Raw genomic sequence first — 20,723 nt, 5'->3', positions numbered from 1 at the left:
TGAAAGTGAAGCCAAGAAAACACCAAAGTCATCACAAACACTGAAGAATGTTTATTGACATGGCATCACATCAATTGCTGGACAAGCAACAAGGCACCATAATGCTGCTCACACAAGAGTGCGAAGTATGCGCCGTGGCTAAAACCACTTGATAAAAATACAAGCAGGCGCTTATCTGCCCCAAGGTGACCCTGAATGAAAATGTGACATGCGCAACACTACTGGAAATCAACAAAAGTTATTGGGTCAGGCATAAGTGAAAAGTGCGGGCAAAAGTCGAGGGCACTTTCATGTGTTGGATGACGAGACTGCTGGCACAAGACAGGAAGGATCGAAGGGTGCTAACTCAGTATTGTATGGTTACAAATACGTGCAGATTGCTACTCACTGGACCAAAAGTGCTTGAAGACCCTGATTTTAAAGCAAAACTTTCTATGTCTCACCAGTGGAATATGCCATGCCAAAAAGGCATTACAGAAAAGCCAACTTTCTCTGACAATGATAATGATCGTGGGTAAAGAAGTGCAGAAAAAAAACGCTTCCTGCAGTCAGAAACAAATCAGGACCCTCGCGGTGTGAAACCAACATCTATTCCGTGACACCATTGCAACATGGTCGAAGTAGTTTGAATCTGGATAGCGGTGCATCGAGATGCAAAATTAGACAAAAATGGTGCACCTCACATTCTAATGACGACGACAGTTTGAACGCGAAGCTTTCGTCGAGCAAAATCAAGCGGCGAAGTTTCAAAGCCACTGCAATCAAAAGTCCAAACAGCATGCAAGTAAGTGATAGCTGAAACAGGCAACGTCCAAGCTCAGATGACAATCTAGCAAGAAATCCCTCGCGAGAAAACTGAGTTAAACTGAAAGACAATTTCTCCTAGACACCCTTCCCACTAACTTAAAACCAAATTCCTTAAATGATCTCTTGCGTCCCTCCTACCACCTAATTTAGCGGAGGCAGTGTGGGACACACTCCTGCATTTCATATACCGACCCACTATTTTTCCCTTGCTATTTCCCACCCATACCCGTCGTGAACTTTAACTAATCGCTACTTCTAAGGGGGTCTGATGCACTAGCAAGAGGCCCCCGGGTGTTTTTTTTTAACAGTTCAAGAAACGTTAAAAAAAAAAGACATTATTGTCGTCAGACAAAAGCGTGCACGTTTTTTTTCCTTGCAATTAATTACAGCAACTAATGAACACATGACAGAACAAGTAACAGAGAGCAATGATGAAACTGACAACCACAGATTTGCACATAACTGTGGAGAGGAACTCTCTGGATAGGAGACTGAGCAATAGAAGAGCACAGTAGCTGCGGCTGAACCTTCCCACGCAGCTGAACAGAGACGAAGAATACGGCAAATGGACAAAATTAAGGGTTGGGAGTCTTAGTAGCCACTGTACTTTCTTATCAACCAGGCGTGTGGCTGGATGGTATAGATGAACAGCAACGTGGGAGCTAGAGGACTGCTTGCTGACGACACTACTACCACCCAGTAGTCTGTACTCCACAGTACACAGTAGGAGGAAACAAACTGGAAGTGGGACTGCGAATTGCCATGATGTTACAAATGAAAAAAGTGCTGCGTGGCTGTCACAAGTCAAGGTCAATCACCCTTAAGGGGAAGTGCCAAAACCCCTTAGAGAGAGGATGAAGACATGACATTTGAATCTAGTGGCTAAAAATGAACCATTCATGTAGCACCCCACCGTAAAAGGGGATTGATCTTCACTCATTTCCTGAAATAAAGTTTAAAAGCAGTTCATCCAGGGCAGTTGCCACCAGCACCCTAGAGTAGTATGGTGGAAACACACCACAATCTTTGCTTTTGGGAGGTCTTTTACCGGGCTGTCTACCAAAAAACTCAAATTCTTTTTTTCTAAGTGGGCACCTGGTCTTAAAAAAAAAAAAAAACATGGTTTTTACAGTTAGGACGATAAAAATTGGGTGATGCATGTGGTTTTTCATTGAAATTGTAGATATGAAGTTTGTTTCTGTGTAAAACAACTACATTAAACTTTATTTGGCTTTTATGTTTGATTTTTTGACAGCCTTTGTAAAAAAACTGCTTGAGGGATGCAGCTGAACAAGGTACCGGTGAACTGTGCACAAATCAAGGACTGACTGCCATAAGACTAACATTATCATTCTATCTGGTCTGTAGCAGAAGTGACAGCTGTTTGAAGTTTGGGCCTGGACGGCAACACCAGTTTTCCTGGTTCCCATTTTCTAGGCCCGAACTTCACATGGCTGTAACTTCTGCTACAGACCAGATAGAATGATAATGCTAGTATTATTGCACTCCTTGACTTGTGCACAGTTAACTGGTACTTTATTCAGCTGCGCCCCTCCAGCAGTTTTTTTATAAAGGCTGTCGTAAAATCAAACATAAAAATCCAAATAAATGTGAATAGAGTCGTATTACACAGAAACAAATTTCATATCTACAGTTTCAATGAAAAACCACATGCATCCCCCGATTCTTATCATCATAACTGTAAAAATAAAGTTTTTGATCAAAAACTGGTGTTCCTTTCTAACTTGAAGCTTTCTGGCCAGCTCCGGCCTCGAAGGTCAGCTGCGCCTGATCAAAAGGACTGTCAACGCGGCTTGAGCTCAAGGCATCCTGGAATGAGGACACCTCTCTGAAGCATTTTGCGTATTTAATTAAAGTTTATTCTCGCTCTCTCTCTTGCGACTTGAGTCAAAGTCCAAAATCTAAACTGCTTCGACCGTATCAGAAGGGCGCAGTCTGACAGACAATGGTTTCATAATGCAAGGGACACTGGTTCCATTATGACCATGGAAAGCGTTTTTTCTTGAGGTGCATGTGCTTTTGCTTATCATCCTCATCACTTTGTGAAACTCACTGTGTAAAGTTAGCTTTCCTGCAGTGCATTATGTAGCCACATTGAATGCAATCAGTGAGGTCCTGAAAGCTTCACTTTAACAACAGGAGTTACGTGCTCGTCAAGACCCTCGTCTCACAGCAAATTTCTCTTCACCAGCAGGCACAGGCTAGAGCCCAGTCAGCAGGTGCTGCAAAGACATGATGAGAGTATTTAAGCACGAACCTCAAGATGGAAAGGAGGCGGAGCAAAGAGCAAGAAAAATGCATCAGGAGGAGACTGCAAGCTCTGGGATGAGCAAGCTAGGTGTGGTGCTGTCAGGACACTGATGTCGCAACCCAAGCCTGGGAACAAGCAGAGCCAATAGCGCAGTTGTTCCAGCCTCCTCTGAAACAGTGATTCAGCTGATACGCCAATGACACGCCAACAGTGACACGCCAATTTATAGTTATATTCTATATTTATATTAAATGAAGCCAGTGCACGTGATGCCATCTCCCGAGTTGTGCCATGCTTGCACCGCTCACCCCCTTGCTGGTAGCCATGTGCTCGTACCGTGGTCAACCTCAAGTCTTCACCCCTTTCCTTTGAAATCCTTCGTGTGCACGCACAACTCACCACATGCTGTCGAAAAAGAAGAAATAAAAACGTGCATCACTAGAAAGCATAGCTGCTACCCCAACAACAAGTGGAGGGGGCACCCTTTTGTTTGTTTTGCCCGAGACGACTGTCCAGAATGGCGGATTACCAGCCCGCGCATGTGCAGATTGCTAATAGAAAAAGGTCCATTACCGCAATCTCATGGAGTCCGACGTATCACAGACGCTGCGGCACATACATGGCGGCGCACACACAGGGTCGCCCACTTGTGGGCCACACCAGTGAATACAACCTATGAAGTGCTATACCCACCACCGATATAGCATTATCTAGCTGCAGTCAGCAACACTTTTTTATATGTTTACACGTACTTTCAAGCGTTCGGAGGGTCAAAATGGCTGCTTGTCACTGCTTCTGACCGATCATCCATGGGTCGATCCCACCAATCTGGCTGCCACAAATCACAGTAATAACGCGGAAGTCTTCAATTGTGGGCCGGACTGACACACACGATTCGCGCCAGGGCTGTCAAACTGGCGTGGCAACTTTCTGATCGCGGCGTTAACACGCCACAGTGGTTCGAACACTTGCCCAGTATGAAGGTAGCTATTTCTGTCGTCGTTGGTTTGTCGCATAATGCATGCTTTACTGATGTTTAAGTGCAAGACCTGGCAAGCTTCTCTAGCTCGCCCAGAATTTCTCGATACGCAACTCTGAGCTGACGTGTGAGCACGTCTGTTTGTCGTGTGGTTCCTTGTTAATGAGCCAGACCATGCAACTGAACGGTGCGAATGCAGATTTGATGCTTTCAGCGCACTTCACTCCTTTCTTCGATCAACATGAGAGAAACTGTCAGTAATGCTCGTAGAAAGACGGGGCGAGTCAGAAATGCTGCTTGGACACTTCCTAGTACCATATAAATAGTGTACTTAATCTTACCGAGAGCCAAAGCATCATTTTAGGCTGTAGTGAAGCAGACCAGAAAACACCCCTGCCCTTTTTCTTGTCCTTTCTCTTTGAAGCACTCCTTTGTTTATGTATTGAAAACCAATTTGTGCAGCGGCACACTTCATTAGTTATTTGTGTATATGGCTAATTTTTTACATTTTAACATTTATATGTTCTCATTGTAGTATGATACTAATCTTGATCAGTGCATTTTTGAAGCAGAGGTGGTTTTCTTCAGGTGGCAGTTCCTTTTCTCTACAAAAAAGGGCTTGCTGTAAACAGGATCAAACAACAAAAAAGGAAATCTGTTTTAAGTAAGGAGGAAAAAGGTTCACGTCAATTTATAAGGCTGAGACAAAGATTATGGCAGTCACTACACGTGCTGCGGTTCCCGTAGGGCTAACAAGCGATTTGCAAAAAACTGGACAACACTTCCCATGGTGCGGAAACCGAAGATGTACTCCTGCAATTAAAACACGGAATTATCGCTGCCCCTTCAAAGGTAGATAATTGAGCCATTTTGGCACTTGATCTTTAGAAAGGTTTGATCGTGTATCACACCAGGCTATTTTGTGTAACGTTGCCACTTTCACTCCGTGTCGCCGCACATACAACTATATCTATAACTTCCTTTCGAACCACACGGCTGTTATTCAGCTCGGTGACCTACAATCCGACACTATCCATTTCCCAACCATTGGGACGCCTCAAGGTGCAGTATTATCCCCACTCCTATTTAACATTGCCCTAATCCACCTTCCCAGTAAGCTCGCCGCGATCCCTCGCTTACTCCACAGCATATACGCCGATAATATTACGCTGTGGACCACCAGAGGCAGCGACTTTCAAATCGAGGAGGTTCTCTAACAGGGAGCTGACTTAGTTACCGCCGCCGCGCAAGTTGGGCTTGGATGCTCACCTGAAAAATCTGAGCTTTTAATCCACCCCGCCAAATCAACCGGCAACCCGGCCCAGACACCCACCATTGAGGTCCGCATTGATGGTAGGGATGTTCGCCAAGTGGAAGTCCTGAAAATACTTGGGCTCTGCATACAGCGCAATTTCACAAACATTAAGTACCTAGCACAGCTGAATTCTCAGGTGAAACAGACGATCGCCCTCATCCGCGGGATTGCTGCCCGCAACAAGGGGCTCAAAGAAACGGAGCGTATCCGGCTGATACAGGCATTTGGGCTCTGCCTTCTCACTTACTCCCTCCCGTATCTCTTGCCCTCGCGTACCGAACTCTCTAAAGTCAACTGCCGCATTCGAAAGACCTAAAAAACGGCGCTACAAATCCCTCAGAGCACTACCACTGCCAGGCTCGAGAAACTCGGCATTTACAATACTGCGGAGGAACTCATTGAAGCCCACCTTATCGGTCAGCTAAATAGGCTCTCATCCACCCCCACCGGTCACACTCTCCTTGTTACTCTTAACCTTAAAGCCCCTATCCTCTGTGATGACAGGCCCCCGGTACCAGCCGACATTCATGGCTCCCTCACTATCCACCCTTTACCGCGCAATATCACCCTGTTTTCAACAAGCAGCCTAGGGAACTACGAGCACAAGCACTTACAGAGAAATACCCCATCCACCCCACTACGGTTTACGTGGACGCAGCTTGCTATCGATGGCAGGATGCATACGATGTCGCAGTAGTAATCAACCATCCCAACACTCCTCCTCTTAAATCCCTAACAGACCGCACCAACTGACCGCTGAGGCGGAAGAGGCGGCAATAGATGATCGGTAAAAAGTGCAAATGCTCATGGGTGCATTGTCAGCTCCCGCGGAGTTCTGTTACTTCCGGTTCGAGAGCTCTCCTGGCCTCCCATATGCCGACGGCTTTCACGCGCGCTTGTGCTTGTTGTTTATCTGTTTCCATTGAAAAAAAAAAAAAAAAAAACGCTCATGCATCGCACATTCAATGTGTAACAACAATGAATTCTACTAGGGGCTTCTCTGAAAGGTTAGCACTCTGTGACAAATAAACAACACGCACACACGCGCGTGAAAGCCGCCGGCGTACGGGAGGCCAGGCGAGATCTCGAACCGAAAGTGGCTGGAGCAGACAACGTACCCATGAGCCTTTGCACTTTTTACCGGTCACCTATCGTGCTAGCCCTTACACATAGGCCGCCCCCTATCACTATCATCTCGGATTCGAAAACGGCCATTCGAAATTACGCCAGAGGCATGATCTCGCCCCTGGCACTCAAAATTCTCCTCAAAAATCCTCCTACCATACAAATAAAGCTGATCTGGAGACTCCGGCCCACATGGGCGTGGGGGGAAATGAGGCAGCACATAGGGCCGCTCGAGAGCATACCGTCCAAGCAGGCCCTAGCCTCGAACCCTTTCACGGAGCCCTATCAGCTTGGGACAGTCTCTTGACCTTCCAAGACATTACGGCACATTACCGCCTCTCACGCCGCCAGCTCCCCCCCGCACACCCGGATTTATCCAACAGGGAAGAACGGCTGCAAGAACTGGTGCAAACCCATATCCTCCCGTGTCGCTACCACCTGCACCGTATTTATCCTTCCGTCTACCCCTCCACCAACTGCACGGCCTGTGGAGCAGTGGAAACACTGGACCATCTTCTTTGGAACTGTCCCCACAACCCCTATCCCCTTTTAGCAGACGGTGGGCACTGGGCTGAGGCACTGGGCAGCTTCGACCTGTCTACCCAGCGGGTGGTGACGGCGAGGGCTGCTGCGGACACCGGTACGCCGGTCACCACGTCCCCTAAGGGGCCTTTAAAGGCTCAATAAAATGTTTGTCCTCCTCCTCCCATGGTGCGGTCACATGCGGTTTTGCACAGATGGCATCTGGCCCCATTTTGTCTGACTGGCAATGAAAACTGCCTGCTTCAAAATAACTAAGACATTTTTTAGCCACATTTATATTCAGGCAGAAAGTGCTGTGCAGCCATTGCATGTAATGTTGCCTAGTATGAAAAATTGTGCTCAATAGGTTTCTGAGGAAAGCTGGTTTCGAGAATTGCATTGTGCCATAGGACAAAACAAAATTAACTATAAATGAAAAACAACACAACAAAAGTCCTGAGTTTTGCCATGCATATTTTTGTGCTCCTTTTCTATCATGTTTACAACCAACATGACCATACTGTTAATTACATTGCACCTTTGGTCTCATAGGTCACCCAGAAAGGAAAACAACTGAAGTCGATTAAGTAGTGTAAGGAAAATTCACTTTATATTGTAAAACAACAACAGTATTAATGTATTCTTGAAAGCGTAAGAAACAACAGCCTCGCCTGGACCTTTTGCAAATGTAAAATAGTTTCTTCTTGTCTTCTTTTTATTTTATGGTGAAGGAATGGGGCTGCTTCTTTTCCTGCAGCTTGTTAAGTTGGCCAATTTTTATGTGATCAGGTATCTAAGCATTCAGGAGTAGACGTGTCCTGATCAGGTATATCTTGAGTCCAACTGAGTAAAGCGTATTCTGATTTTTATCATGCTAAGGGTCATATTCCGAATGCTCCCCATGAGCACAAACGAGTTGCAGTGAATGAATGAAGATAGCACGGAATTCTTTTATCAACACGTAAATGCCTAAGACTAGTTCACATACTTGAGCAAATCACAAGCACCGCATAAACTTAATGCGGTTGCCCAGCAGTTGGGCAACACGCCACTATTTAAACTAAATGCATATGCTACTCGATAGTTTCCCTCCAGCTTAGAGACTGCCTTTTCCATGTATTTTCTAGTTCATAAATATACCATAGAATGCTTGGCTGCAGCAGCTCTCATAAATTACAAAAGGACAAGAATAAGATGGGCATTGCTTCCACAGATGATCCCTTTGTATCATTCCTGACATGAAATAGCCAAGTGAATCTTTGGACCTTGGTAACAAACTGTTTCAAAGCACAGTGCAAACCGTGTTGAACAAACAGCATTGCGTCAGGTGCATAGCCTGCGACACTGTGCAGCTGAAAAAAATATCTATGTCTTTCTGCTTCATTTTCCTGTGTCTACATATGCAAAGTGCCTTTATTAACAATAAAAGCAGGGCGGTAGGAGGGGTGTAAACGTTTAAAGAGCTTACGGCAAAATAATGTGACACGCTTTTTTTAAACATTATGTATGAGCTGCCTCACGTAAGAGGCATTTCTTACAACATTCTTAGCCCTTTATGGCTTTCTCACACAGCTTAGATGTCGTGCGAAAAAGGCAACTTAGTCTAACAGCTCAAGGCGAGGTAGGTGCACCTTCTCCCGTTTGCACTCAAGAGTTTACATGAGAAGGCATTAAGTAATTGCATCATAATCGAGTAAACTGAGGTCACTTCGCACTATGAGGCACAGGGCAGTGTGGTAGACCTCTCAATCAAGGATCTTTAGCGTAAACCAAGACATTGTGTACAGAAGGTTGTTTTTTTTGGCTTTATAAATTCAATGCAGCCCCGGCAGCCAAGAATCGAACCCAAGACATTGTACATCCCTGCAGCCATAGGAAACCATGTGAGATCTGAGCAATCTGGCACTTGAGAAATCTCATTACGATGAATAAAGCTACCGTGCGATATTACTTAGTGTTTACAAAAACCAAGGATAGACAGCATAGGGGCACTAGATACATCCTTGCTTACACAAAACTCAAAAGTAAAATTAAAAAATATATATATATATGACGCGGCCATCCGAGGCACGGTATATCTATGGTGTTGACTAACACCATGTACTGTGCCCTGGCCGACGACGTAATTTATGTTCCTGCCTCCACTGGAAGCTGGAAAGCACTGTAAACAGCCCTGCGGTCAGCCATAACCCATTACACGCCCAAGACTACAGTGCAAACTTTGTCGTGACGGAAACCACGTACGGTGCTGTTTGCACGAAGGTCACGCCAGCCCACCTCATAGATTGTGCTATATCGGTAGTGCATATAACAATTTCTGGTGGGACTTCACTAGGTGGTACATATAGCATCATCCATAAATTTTCAACAGTAAAAAAATGAAGGTAGTAATTAAGCAGTGCATGAGCTATCCCTGCCTCTTCATTGTTTCACTAGCTACTGAAAGACTTGTATTTGAAAATGTCAGGCTGGAATGGATGCATAGACCAGGTTGGTTTTTTGACATTGGCATAAATAACTAAACTTGATTTTTAGTACACACGCTGCTGTCTTTATGGCTATCAACTACCATGTTACTGTAAACCCTCGCTTGAAATGTACACGGAGTGAGAACGCACTGGTGGATCTAAAGTATACCATCAAATAGAAGCCAGGAAAAGTCGGGAACCCGTTTGGTTGTGACAAGTGGCCTGCACTAGAATGGCAGTTCCCACTAGAATGGCAGGATGAGTGCTGCAGGCAGGCTAGGGGCACCGTGATTGCAGTCAGGAGATGCTGCAAGAGAAATAAATGGAACATGAGGAATGAAGCACCGTTGAGGCAGCAGTAAATAAACAATCTAGGATGACTAAAAAAAGGGCAAACGAAAGCGAAGACCACACAAGCAGTGCTCTTGCCCGCCCTGCGTTATCCGGGTCGTTCCCGCTGAATTTCCATCGGTTATTGAACGCCGATTGATGAGATGAAAACACATAACGACGTAAGCATTCCTTGGCAGGCACTCCTGACAGCAAAAGTGCTGGATGCAGCAACGAGTGCAACAGGCTAAAGTAGCGTGTTACAACGCCCTCACGAACCACACGCACACACGAAAACCTTGCCAACAGGGACCTGTCACGCTCCTAACTTCACCAACAGATCGTACTGCAAGTTCATTTTCGTTACAATATTAAGATCGGTTAGCACAAGGCACGTTGTCTAGAAAAAGCGTCGAGGAAAACAAGTGATGTTAATGACGCCACATTAAAGAGACAATGAAACGTCATGGGCGAGACGGGTTTGCAATGCGAGCGAGTTTCCGCGCCGTGCAACAAACCGTCAACAGCTCGCGACCGCCGACAGACGCGAACGAGCAGCATAAACAGCGACAATAATGCAAGACGGGGAGAACGCGCCGTTAAGAATTTCGTAAACGTCGCTAATATAACTGCCGCGAGCAGAAAGCAAGCTTTGCAGTAGGAGATATGCGAACTGATTGCAAACCCGCCAAAAAACACTCACCTGGTCGGCCGATGGTGGACAGTTGAACGCCCACAGATAACTGCAAAGCTGTAGTGCCAGAAGACGCTGGAGCTGTTGAACGACGACTGACAGGGCGACAACCATCGCCAGTTTATGAATTCTTGCGTCGACCGCATAAGTCGAACGCGACTACTTGAATACTTGAATCGCTACGGCACGTACGCCGTGTAGGCAGCACTCGGAAAAATGTAAACATACCGCGCGGGAACGCTGCGAGAAAACGTGACGTCACATCCGCCTAGCGATGCTCCTCACCCGCCCAGAAGGTTGGTTAATTCCTCTCCTGAAGGGCAGGTGGGAAGTTTGAGCTTGGCGCGATTGAAGCTGCATCATTTGAAGAGCCACAGCAGTAACGAGAACGCGACGGTGTTTGCAAACAGGACTCAGTGCATAAGGGTCGCAGTCGATTCTGAAGAATTGGAGGAAGAACCCGCGGATGAAAGCACCTGCCTCCTCGCGAAGCTCCCTGAAGTTTCCGAGAACCAGCCGAAGCAAGCTCCTCGAAAGAAGCCTCCAACGGCGCCGCGGCCGCATCGCAAGGGGCATGGGAAGGCACTCCATGCCTCCTCGCAGAGAATGGCCTTAGTGCTCTCTTCCAGCAGTGAAGAAGAGGGGGAGGAGGTCAGCAGCGTCCAGATTGTGCCCTCGATTTCGCGGAATGTCTACTTTGGCTACCGGTGTCCCAAGTCAGTCAGCGCTTTCCAGACTCTCATGGACAACGCCAGTGACGTGTTCAAGTGTAGCGCTTTTTCGTGTGGCTACAGCACCAACGTCTCGTTGAACTTTGAAAGACACCTGGCTGGTCACCGCCCAGAGGACGTTTTCTGCATGTACTGCGGTGCCAACGTTTCCCATCCTGGAGCCCTGGTGACTCACCTGGAACAGGAGCACAGTGGCCTGCGACATCAGTGCATGAAATGCCTGTACCGGGCTGGCTTTACCCCGTACTTCGAAGTTCACTTCCTGCTGGCGCACCCTGGTGAAACTGTTGCACACGTTTCTGTCTTTAACGGAAGGGGCGTTGCGGCGCCAGTCCCGCCTGAAGACAGGAAAGCTTTCAGACCTTACGAGTGTGGATTTGCGGGCTGCTCGTTCAAAGAAAAAACTCGAGAGGTATTCGCACGGCACTTGGAAGAGGAACACGCGGGTGCGGGCTTGTATCCCTGTTCTGTCTGCGACCGGAGCCACAAGTCGGTGTCGAAGCTGCTGGAACACCTTCAAGAGCACGGCCTCGCCAACCTGGAGTGCTGCTACTGCAGCTTCGGCACTTCGACCACGACTTCCATGATGTTCCATGCTTGCTACGCGCACGCCAGCCACCGTACTATGTACGTGGTTAGAAACAGCAACCTCGGAGAAAGGCTGATCACCTCATCGAACGACGTGGGCCCCCTGTCCGTCGTCTTCAGCGACGAGACCGCCCAACTGGTCTTCGAGCAGCGGTGCTGCTTCTGCCCGAGCATGGTTGTGGGGTTTGACAACCTGAAAAAGCACACAAAGGTGGTACATGGTCTTTCGCTGTCGCTGGAGGAACTCGCGGACAGGCTGTTCGGTATGTACGCCTACACAGAAGCCCTGCAGTTAGGCCGCTGTCCCTTCTGCCCCTACGTCGGGGACAAGGTTGCGGACCTACAGCACCACGTGGTCAAGCAGGAGCTGCAGATCTCCAACTTTTTCTGCTCGGCCTGCAAGAACGGCTTCGAGGACCAGCTGTCCTGGCAGCAGCACATCGACTGCGGCCAGTGCCCTGCAACGGCAATGCTGCAGCTGTGCAACAACGGCCAGCTCTTGCACTGGGTGCGCGAAAACCTGCCCTTCCGGATCCCGCGGTTCGAGTGCACCTTCTGCCTGCAGACCTTCCGGGTGGCTTCCACCTTCCACAGCCACCTGTCACGCCACTACACCTACTACCCGGTCACGTGCAAGCTCTGCAACACCTCCTGTCAGGGCATCCGTGGCCGGGAGCAGCACCTGAGAGCGAGCCACGGGGCTGGTGGTGAAGACGTGGGCGCCGGGGAAGTCGAGGCAGAAGTCGCACGTCAGGCTGCACTGTGCAGCCTCCCCGAGGCCCAGACCTGCCCACACTGCGGCTTCCGTACTGTGAGCGAGAAATACTACATGTCGCACGTTACGAGATGCGCAGTGACGGAACACCTCCCAGTGGCTGGTAATAGCTCAGACTCAGAGGAGGAAGACAAGACAAGACAAGACAAGGCCGACTTCACATACTACAACTAGAACATCGAGCTGATCCACCTCATCGGCCACACGTACGTTTCTGCTGGCCAAGCGGGCAAGATCTCGCTGCCGGGCTTTGCCCAAGTCGTGAATATACAGCCGTACGTCCATGTGCAAGACTTCAAGTTGTCCCTTCTACGCGCGGAATAACTTGCATTCCAAAGTTTACGTTTCTGTTCACTGCTGCCAGGGCTGTTGTGAGTACAGATATGTGCGTGAGCACTTTTTCTAGTCTCGGAGTAACTTAAAATTCCAAAGCTTTCTTTTTCATCAAATACAGCCAGGGACGTCGTGTACCTGTTGGTGTGTGTCAGAGACTGGTAGTTTGCCTAGGCTTGGCATGACTGATGTTCCCGAGTGTTGGTTTTTTCTCAAGTTGTTTTATTTTTCACGACTGCGAGTAATAAATTCGGAAAAGGTCTCGTATACTCAGAGCGACTCTCATGCTTTATTTTCCTGTTTTTGATTCTTAGTTTGCTCTTGAAGCAGAATTTTACTTTTGGATCAGGCCATGTTCTTTAAGCTACAGTTAGACATAAAGTGTTCAGGTTGGTGAGGCACTGCTTGCTTGCAAGCCAATGTTTTGTGCTTGACATTTGTCTTTCTGCTGTTAGAGGTTAGCAAAAATAAAATAAATACGTGCTATATTTTCGAGCGGGCAAGATCTCGCTGCTGGACTTTGCCCAAGTCGTGAATATACAGCCGTACGTCTGCGTGCGAGACTGCAAGTTGTTCTTCCCATGCTTGGAATAGCTTGGATTCCAAAGTTTCCGTTTTCGTTCACTACTGCTGGGGCTGTTGTGAATACAGAACTGTACAGCTGTGTCAGAACCTGTAAGAAGTTTTTCTAGTCTCGAATCACCTGCATTCGAAAGCGCTCTTTTTCATCCACTGAAGCCAGGGATGTCGTGTACCTGTTGGTCTAGTCAGACTCGGCTTGTATTGACTGTCACTCCGAATTTTTATTTTCTGTTTGCTACTGCTAGGGCTGTTGTGGATATAGGATTTTGTGTCTGTGTTAGAGACTGGAAGTAGTGTTTTCTAGTCTCGGCTTAACCGACATCCCCAGCGTCATTTTATTTTTCACGTACTGTACAGTCATTGTTGTGAACTGACATAATGTACATGTCAAGTTTCACATAACCATGGTTACAGTATTGGTACAAAGATCTATACACTCAGAGCAGATATCAAGCTTTCTTTTTTGTTTTTGATCCTCAGTTTGCTGTTGGAGCAGCATTTTAATTTTGACTCGGGCCGTGTTCTGTTTGTGCCTTTGATTTCGCGGAGCGTCTACGTATTCAGTATGTTAAGTTCAGAACGTTAAGTGTTGAGTATATTTAGGCACTGCTTGCTTGCAGGCCAATGTTTTATGCACAAGTTTCGTGTTCCTTCTGTTTTAGAGTTTTGAAAAAAATAAAATGAATACATGAAACGTTCCTTTGGGTGTGTTCTTTTTTTTTTCATCAATAATTCCTATCTACACGGCCAAACATCGGTGAAACAATTGCCCCAGTTTCTACGCACGAGACCGCTCTTTATTGCCACTAGTTTCAAGTTTCTATGCATTGTAGTGATTCAGAATTATAACTAATAATATCACACTTTGCCTTATAACTAATAATATCACACTTTGCGAGCACGAGGACTGCAGTTTCACATGTGTATTGGTAGTGACATTGCAATATAGTTTTAAGTGCGCTTTTCATTTCAGACACGTGATCCTCTAGGGAAAGATTGTTGTTGCAGCAACCAACTGTAACTGTCCTGATATCTGTATTGTAAAGTAAGTCATTACCTTTGGCCGCTTTTTAATACGACTGTTTTATAATTGCGCCAAAGGTAATGCTTTTTCGATGAACAGTTAGCTTATGGTGAATATTTGAAGACGTTTTGAATTCCCCGTGTATTTCAAGCTTTCATGGACTGACCCCTGTTGGGTGAGTGATATTCTGTAAAACGAAAGGAATTTTAAAAATAGTATTGCATTTGTTCCTGAAGATGCCACTATATGGAAATGACTACTTTTGTCCCGATCAGTAGTATTGATACTGACAAGCAAGAGCAGTGGTTTCGACCGAACTGCATCTCTCGCACATGTTCATCAGTTCTACTGGCGGAAATGTAATATTCATTTGCCCTTTGTGGCACCACCCAGTCTCGGTGGGGGCAGGGGGGGAGACAACCCCACTCATGCCGACGGGTCCCGTGCTTGTTTCTGGTAACTGTGTCAATACTTTAATCATTCCACGGAATATTGAGGAAACCTCAGGCATTCAGCACACAACACCGATAACTGAGGGCATGGAACAGAACCATCTGCTGTAACTTATACCCGTGCTACACGAGCGTTTCGAAGGCCTTTGAGTCGAATGTCCTTTGACTCAAATGACACCTTTGAGGTGCTACACGACGTTTTTCAAAGGCCTTTGGTTCAAATGCCATTTGAGTCAAAGGAGCACGACAACTGACCTTTGAGAGACTCAAAGGCCTTTGAAACACGAACGGTCGTACCCTCGGGCTCAGTTTCTGCAAGCCGTAATAACAAAACCAATTATTTACGAGAAAAACTTTGTGTTTGAAGTGCAAGATCTTAATAATTTTTCACTTGTTCGCTTGTTTTCGTTCTTTGCCACTCGCTCTACGATTACAAGGTGACTTGGTACTCTCAACACCGTCGGGCCGGCGGTGCGAAAAAAGACAAAAAGAAGCTGGCTGGCTTGTGCATGTTCTGTTCGCGCTTGTAGATAGTTATCAATTTGGTCTCTGATAATTGCTTTTTTGCCCATTTTAACTCTAAAATTACATTTTCGCCAAGAACGAAACATGGCAGCAGTGGCGACACCAAAACATGGCGGGCGAATGCGGAAACTTTTAACTGCCTTTGAGAATCGCAGTGTAGATCGGCGAAACTCCTTCCAGTTCGAATGGCATTTGAAATTTCGAAGGTCCTTCGACTGAAATGTCCTTCCAAACGCTCGTGTAGCACGGGTATAACTCTCAGTAGAAAGGACATGTAATTTTAAAGCGAAGCTTTTTATCTGTCCACCCCAAGGGTTCTGTCGCGACTGTTGGTGTCGACAGAAAGCTCCTGGTAGTAACAGAAAGAAGTTACTGGCACTGCGTGGAATTGAACCTGGAACGAATAGGAAAATGGAGCAAGAGCCCGTTGTCTTACCGACTGAGCTGCAAGCCCAAGCTGATACGGGGGAGACAGACTGCGCACTCACCGAGCACATCTGTGGGTTTACCCCCTGCGTTCCCGCTGAATGCCATGTGATAGCGTCGCGCGACCTCTCATGCCGCTGTGCGCTCTGCACTTGTAGCGGCCGTGTGCGTGTCTTGCACATGTGTTAGGAGTTATAAGAAATAAAGGAAGCTCACACCAACGCATGGCATCGCACTCCGTCTCTGCTGCCGATCTTGCCGCCTCCGTCGGCAGAGACGGAGGAGGAGTGAGATCATCTAACACTGGGCTTTAGCTTCCTTTAATTTTGGATGCAACTGCATCTCATTCACTCGCCTTGTCCCTCCATACGGCGTTGTTGTTGTCCGTCCACACCCCTCCCCCATTCTCCTCGCCGCGCGAGCTGCGCTCTCCGCCGCTCACCCCCTCTCCGATAGCGAACTCTCTCTCGCGAGGGGCATTGGCTTGGATTGGATTAAAGTGGATTGTGTTACGTCATAGCCGCGCCACATTGCGTCATAGCCGCGGCAGGGGGTTCACAGCACGTTTCACGCGATGGGTATGCGCGTCGCATCTGCACAGGGATCCCCGCGAGGGGAGGTGGGAGTATGGGAGTAATTTTATAAGTCACGTGACTAGTTTAGTTTGACGTCACTTCTGCGGGGCAGGAGCCACCGCGAGGGGGCTAGATCTCGTGCCCCGCGCGGGGCACGATCGCTTACCCCCACCTGTGCCCCCACTCCCTTTCCCGCTTATCACAGGTCTGCGCGCGCTTGCGGCGGCATTGAATGCTTTGGACGCTTGGGACATTTGGACCGTAACAACGTCAACAACGTCATGTTCTCTCAGCGCAGCCACTTCAAGACGCGCCTATGTCTGCACCACGACCGGCGTCGTGGTCTACACAAACTTGCAGCATATCCCGAAATGCTCAAGACCACCCTCACAGCTCGAGCGGTCTCTGCAGTTGCAGGCACTGCAAGTAGGAAAGTTTGAACTTGGCGCGCTTGAAGCTGCATCATTTGGAGAGCCACAGAAGTCATGAGAACGCCACGGTATTTGCAAACAGAACCCAGCGCGACGGGGGGTCACCAGGAAGGGAACAGCGCCAAAGCGGGCCATTCGTTGAGCTCGTCACAACAGGACAACAGCCGCCAGTCCTCGAGCAGCGGCTCGGAGTCTAGTGTCGATGGCGGCGTTATGGCATCGTCTCACTTTGCTGACAGGGAGACGGGGCACGCTGTCAGAGCCAACGTAAACGTTGGTCAGAGCTGGTACGTCCAGGACAAGTCAGGTTGCCTGCCCCCATTGTGTGGCTGCGTTTGTACAACACCACCCTGACGCTGCATTGGCACATCGCCAGGAGGCGATGGTTGGCACCACATCGCCGCGCATGACGGGATACTTGGGGATACCCTTCGTCGACCGAACCAACCGAACTACAGTGAACTAAAGCGACTAAAGTATTCTAGTTCACTGTAACCCAAGGAAGCCACACGGCAAAGATTGACGCTCAAGAAGAACGGGAGTGCGTCAAACCAGGCGAGCCGAAAAAAAAAAAACAGCTGCAAGATGTATGGGTACCGGCGTGATGACTTTGTCTGCAGTGACTCGAGCTCGACGGTCAGCTACAACGAGTACAGTTCCGGGCCGGACGAAGCCAGCTCGGACGCGACTTCGGCGAGTGCGCGCGCCCACGATTCCACCGACACTTCCGGCGACGAAACTGTGGTGCTCTCCGAAAACGAGGAAGCTGCCGTGTGCGACAGGTGCCACGAACAACTGTCCAGCAAGCTGGAGCTTGCGGTGCACCTGCGCAGGGTTCACAGGGTGCGCGTCTTTTGCTCCTACTGCGGCCTCGGATCTAGAGAGGTCCAATTACTCCGACCCCATCATCGTCGCGACCATCACAAGCGACCCTTCAAGTACCTTCATCTCAAGAACGGCAAGTTGGTACACGTCACCGAGGTCAATTTCGAAGAACGGGAGGAAGAATCTGCGGATGAAAGCAGCTGCCTCCTCGCGCAGGTCCATGAAGTTTCCGAAATGGAGCCGAGGAATGTCCCGCGAACGAAAACTCCGAAGGCGCCACAGGCTCATCGTGAGGGGCGGGAGAGGGCTCGCCATGACTCCTCCTCTTCTTTGGGCATAGCAGAAGAGGAGGGGGAGGCCAGCAGCATGCAGGTAGTGCCTTCCATTTCGCGGAACGTCTACTTTGGCTACCGGTGTCCCAAGTCAGTCAGCGCTTTCCAGACTCTAATGGACAACGCCAGTGACGTGTTCAAGTGTAGCGCTTTTTCGTGTGGCTACAGCACCAACGTCTCGTTGAACTTTGAAAGACACCTGGCTGGTCACCGCCCAGAGGACGTTTTCTGCATGTACTGCGGTGCCAACGTTTCCCATCCTGGAGCCCTGGTGACTCACCTGGAACAGGAGCACAGTGGCCTGCGACATCAGTGCCTGAAATGCCTGTACCGGGCTGGCTTTACCCCGTACTTCGAAGTTCACTTCTTGCAGGTGCACCCAGGAGAAACGGTTGCCTATGTTTCTGTCTCTAAAGGAAGGGGCGGTGCGGAGGCGGCCCCGCCCGAGGAGAGGAAGGCTTTCAGACCCTACGAGTGTGGATTTGCGGGCTGCTCGTTCAAAGAGAAGAACCGGCAGGTATTCGCACGGCACTTCGAAGAGGTGCACGCGGGCGAAAGCTCATTTCCTTGTTTCGTCTGCGACCGGAACTGCAAGTTGGTGTCGAACCTGTTGGAACACCTTCAAGAGCACGGCCTCGCCGACCTGCAATGCTGCTACTGCAGCTTCGGCACTTTGACCACGACTTCCATGATGCTGCACGCCTGCTACGCGCACGCCAGTCGCTACACCTTGTTCGCAGCGAGGAACAGGAACCTCGGCGAAAAGCTGATCACCTCATCGAACGACGTGAGCCCCCTGTCCGTTGTCTTCAGCGACGAGACCGCCCAACTGGTCTTCGAGCAGCGGTGCTGCTTCTGCCCGAGCATGGTTGTGGGGTTCAACAACCTGCAGAAGCACGCGGAGACTGTACACGGTCTTTTGCTGTCACCAGAGGAACTCGCGGACAGGCTGTTCGGTATGTACGACTACATGGAAGCCCTGAAGTTAGGCCGCTGCTCGTTCTGTCCCTACGTCGGGGGCAAGGTCGCGGACCTACAGCACCACGTGCTCAGGCAGGAGCTGCAGATCTCCAACTTCCTGTGCTCAGTCTGCAAGCACGGCTTCGAGGACCAGCTGTCCTGGCAGCAGCACATCGACTGTGGCCAGTGCCCTGCAACGGCAATGCTGCAGCTGTGCAACAACGGCCAGCTCTTGCACTGGGTGCGCGAGAACCTGCCCTTCCGAATCCAGCGCTTCGAGTGCGCCCTCTGCCCACAGACCTTCCGGGTGGCTTCCACCTTCCACAGCCATCTGTCGCGCCACTACACCTACTACCCAATCACGTGCAAGCTCTGCAACGCCACCTGTCGAGGCATCCATGGCAGGGAGCAGCACCTGAGAGCGAGTCACGGGACTGGTGGCGAAGACGTAGCCGATGGGGAAGTCGAGGCGGAAGTCGCACGCCAGGCTGCGCTGTGCAGCCTCCCTGATGTCCACACCTGCCCACACTGCGGCTTCCGTACCGTGAGCGAGAAGTACCACGCATCGCACGAGGCGAGATGCGCTTTGGAGGAACACCCCCCGGTGGCTGGTGAGGGCTCAGACTCGGGCTCAGAGGAGGAAGACAAGCCGATTTACCACTGCATGCACTGCAGCGTCAGCTTCTTCTACCTCGAGCGGCTGTTGAGGCACGGCTACATCCAGCACGGCTGTTCTTGGTTTTGCACCGTGTGCTACCAGGGCTATGAGACGCAGCTCAGTTGTCTGGAGCACTGCAAGGACCCCGGATGCAAGTGGCCTGGCACAATGTTCGTCGTACAACGGGTGAAGAAGGAGGTGCTGGGGCGGGAGTTCTTCTTCAGCGAAGTGACCGTGGACGAAAGTGCCGCCGACCTGTCCGGGTTGTTGCTGGGCGAGCGGGAAATCAAGGCCGGCTTCACGTACTACAACCGGGACATCGAGCCGATCCACCGCATCGGCTACACGTACGTTTCTGCTGGCCGAGCGGGCAAGATCTCACTGCCAGACTTTGCCCAAGTGGTGAATATACAGCCGTACGTCCGTGTGCGAGACTTCAAGTTGTCCCTTCTACGCGCGGAATAACTTGCATTCCAAAGTTTACGTTTCTGTTCACTACTGCCAGGGCTGTTGTGAATACAGATATGTGCGCCCGTGTCAGAGACTGTGAGCACTTTTTCTAGTCTCGGAGTAACTTAAAATTCCAAAGCTTTCTTTTTCATCCCATACAGCCAGGGACGTCGTGTACCTGTTGGTGTGTGTCAGAGACTGGTAGTTTGCCTAGGCTTGGCATAACTGACGTTCCCGAGTGTTGGTTTTTTTCTCAAGTTGTTTTATTTTTCACGACTGCGAGTAATAAATTCGGAAAAAGTTTCGTATACTCAGAGCGACTCTCATGCTTTCTTTTCCGGTTTTTTGATTGTTAGTTTGCTCTTGAAGCAGCATTTTAATTTTGGATCAGGCCATGTTCTTTAAGCTACAGTTAGACATAAAGTGTTCAGGTTGGTTAGGCACTGCTTGCTTGCAAGCCAATGTTTTGTGCTTAAGGTTTGTCTTCCTGCTGTTAGAGGTTTGCAAAAATAAAATAAGTACGTGTTATATTTTCAAGTGTTTT

General features: G+C 49.0%; 1 protein-coding gene across 1 annotated transcript; it reads left to right on the top strand.

Annotated features, from left to right (window-relative positions):
* Positions 1-16,686: 16,686 nt before the first annotated feature.
* Positions 16,687-20,723, top strand: LOC144138468 (uncharacterized). Its single transcript, XM_077670758.1, has one exon. The coding sequence runs from the start codon at positions 17,540-17,542 to the stop codon at positions 20,192-20,194; it is 2,655 nt and encodes an 884-aa protein (XP_077526884.1). The 5' UTR covers positions 16,687-17,539; the 3' UTR covers positions 20,195-20,723.

This window comes from Haemaphysalis longicornis, unplaced genomic scaffold, assembly GCF_048455015.1.
Source record: "Haemaphysalis longicornis isolate Haplotype H1 unplaced genomic scaffold, Haemaphysalis longicornis Haplotype H1 scaffold_5, whole genome shotgun sequence".
NCBI classification, from domain to species: domain Eukaryota; kingdom Metazoa; phylum Arthropoda; class Arachnida; order Ixodida; family Ixodidae; genus Haemaphysalis; species Haemaphysalis longicornis.
The sequence above is the reverse complement of the archived record's forward strand: the minus strand, read 5'-3'. Positions and strand labels throughout refer to the sequence as shown.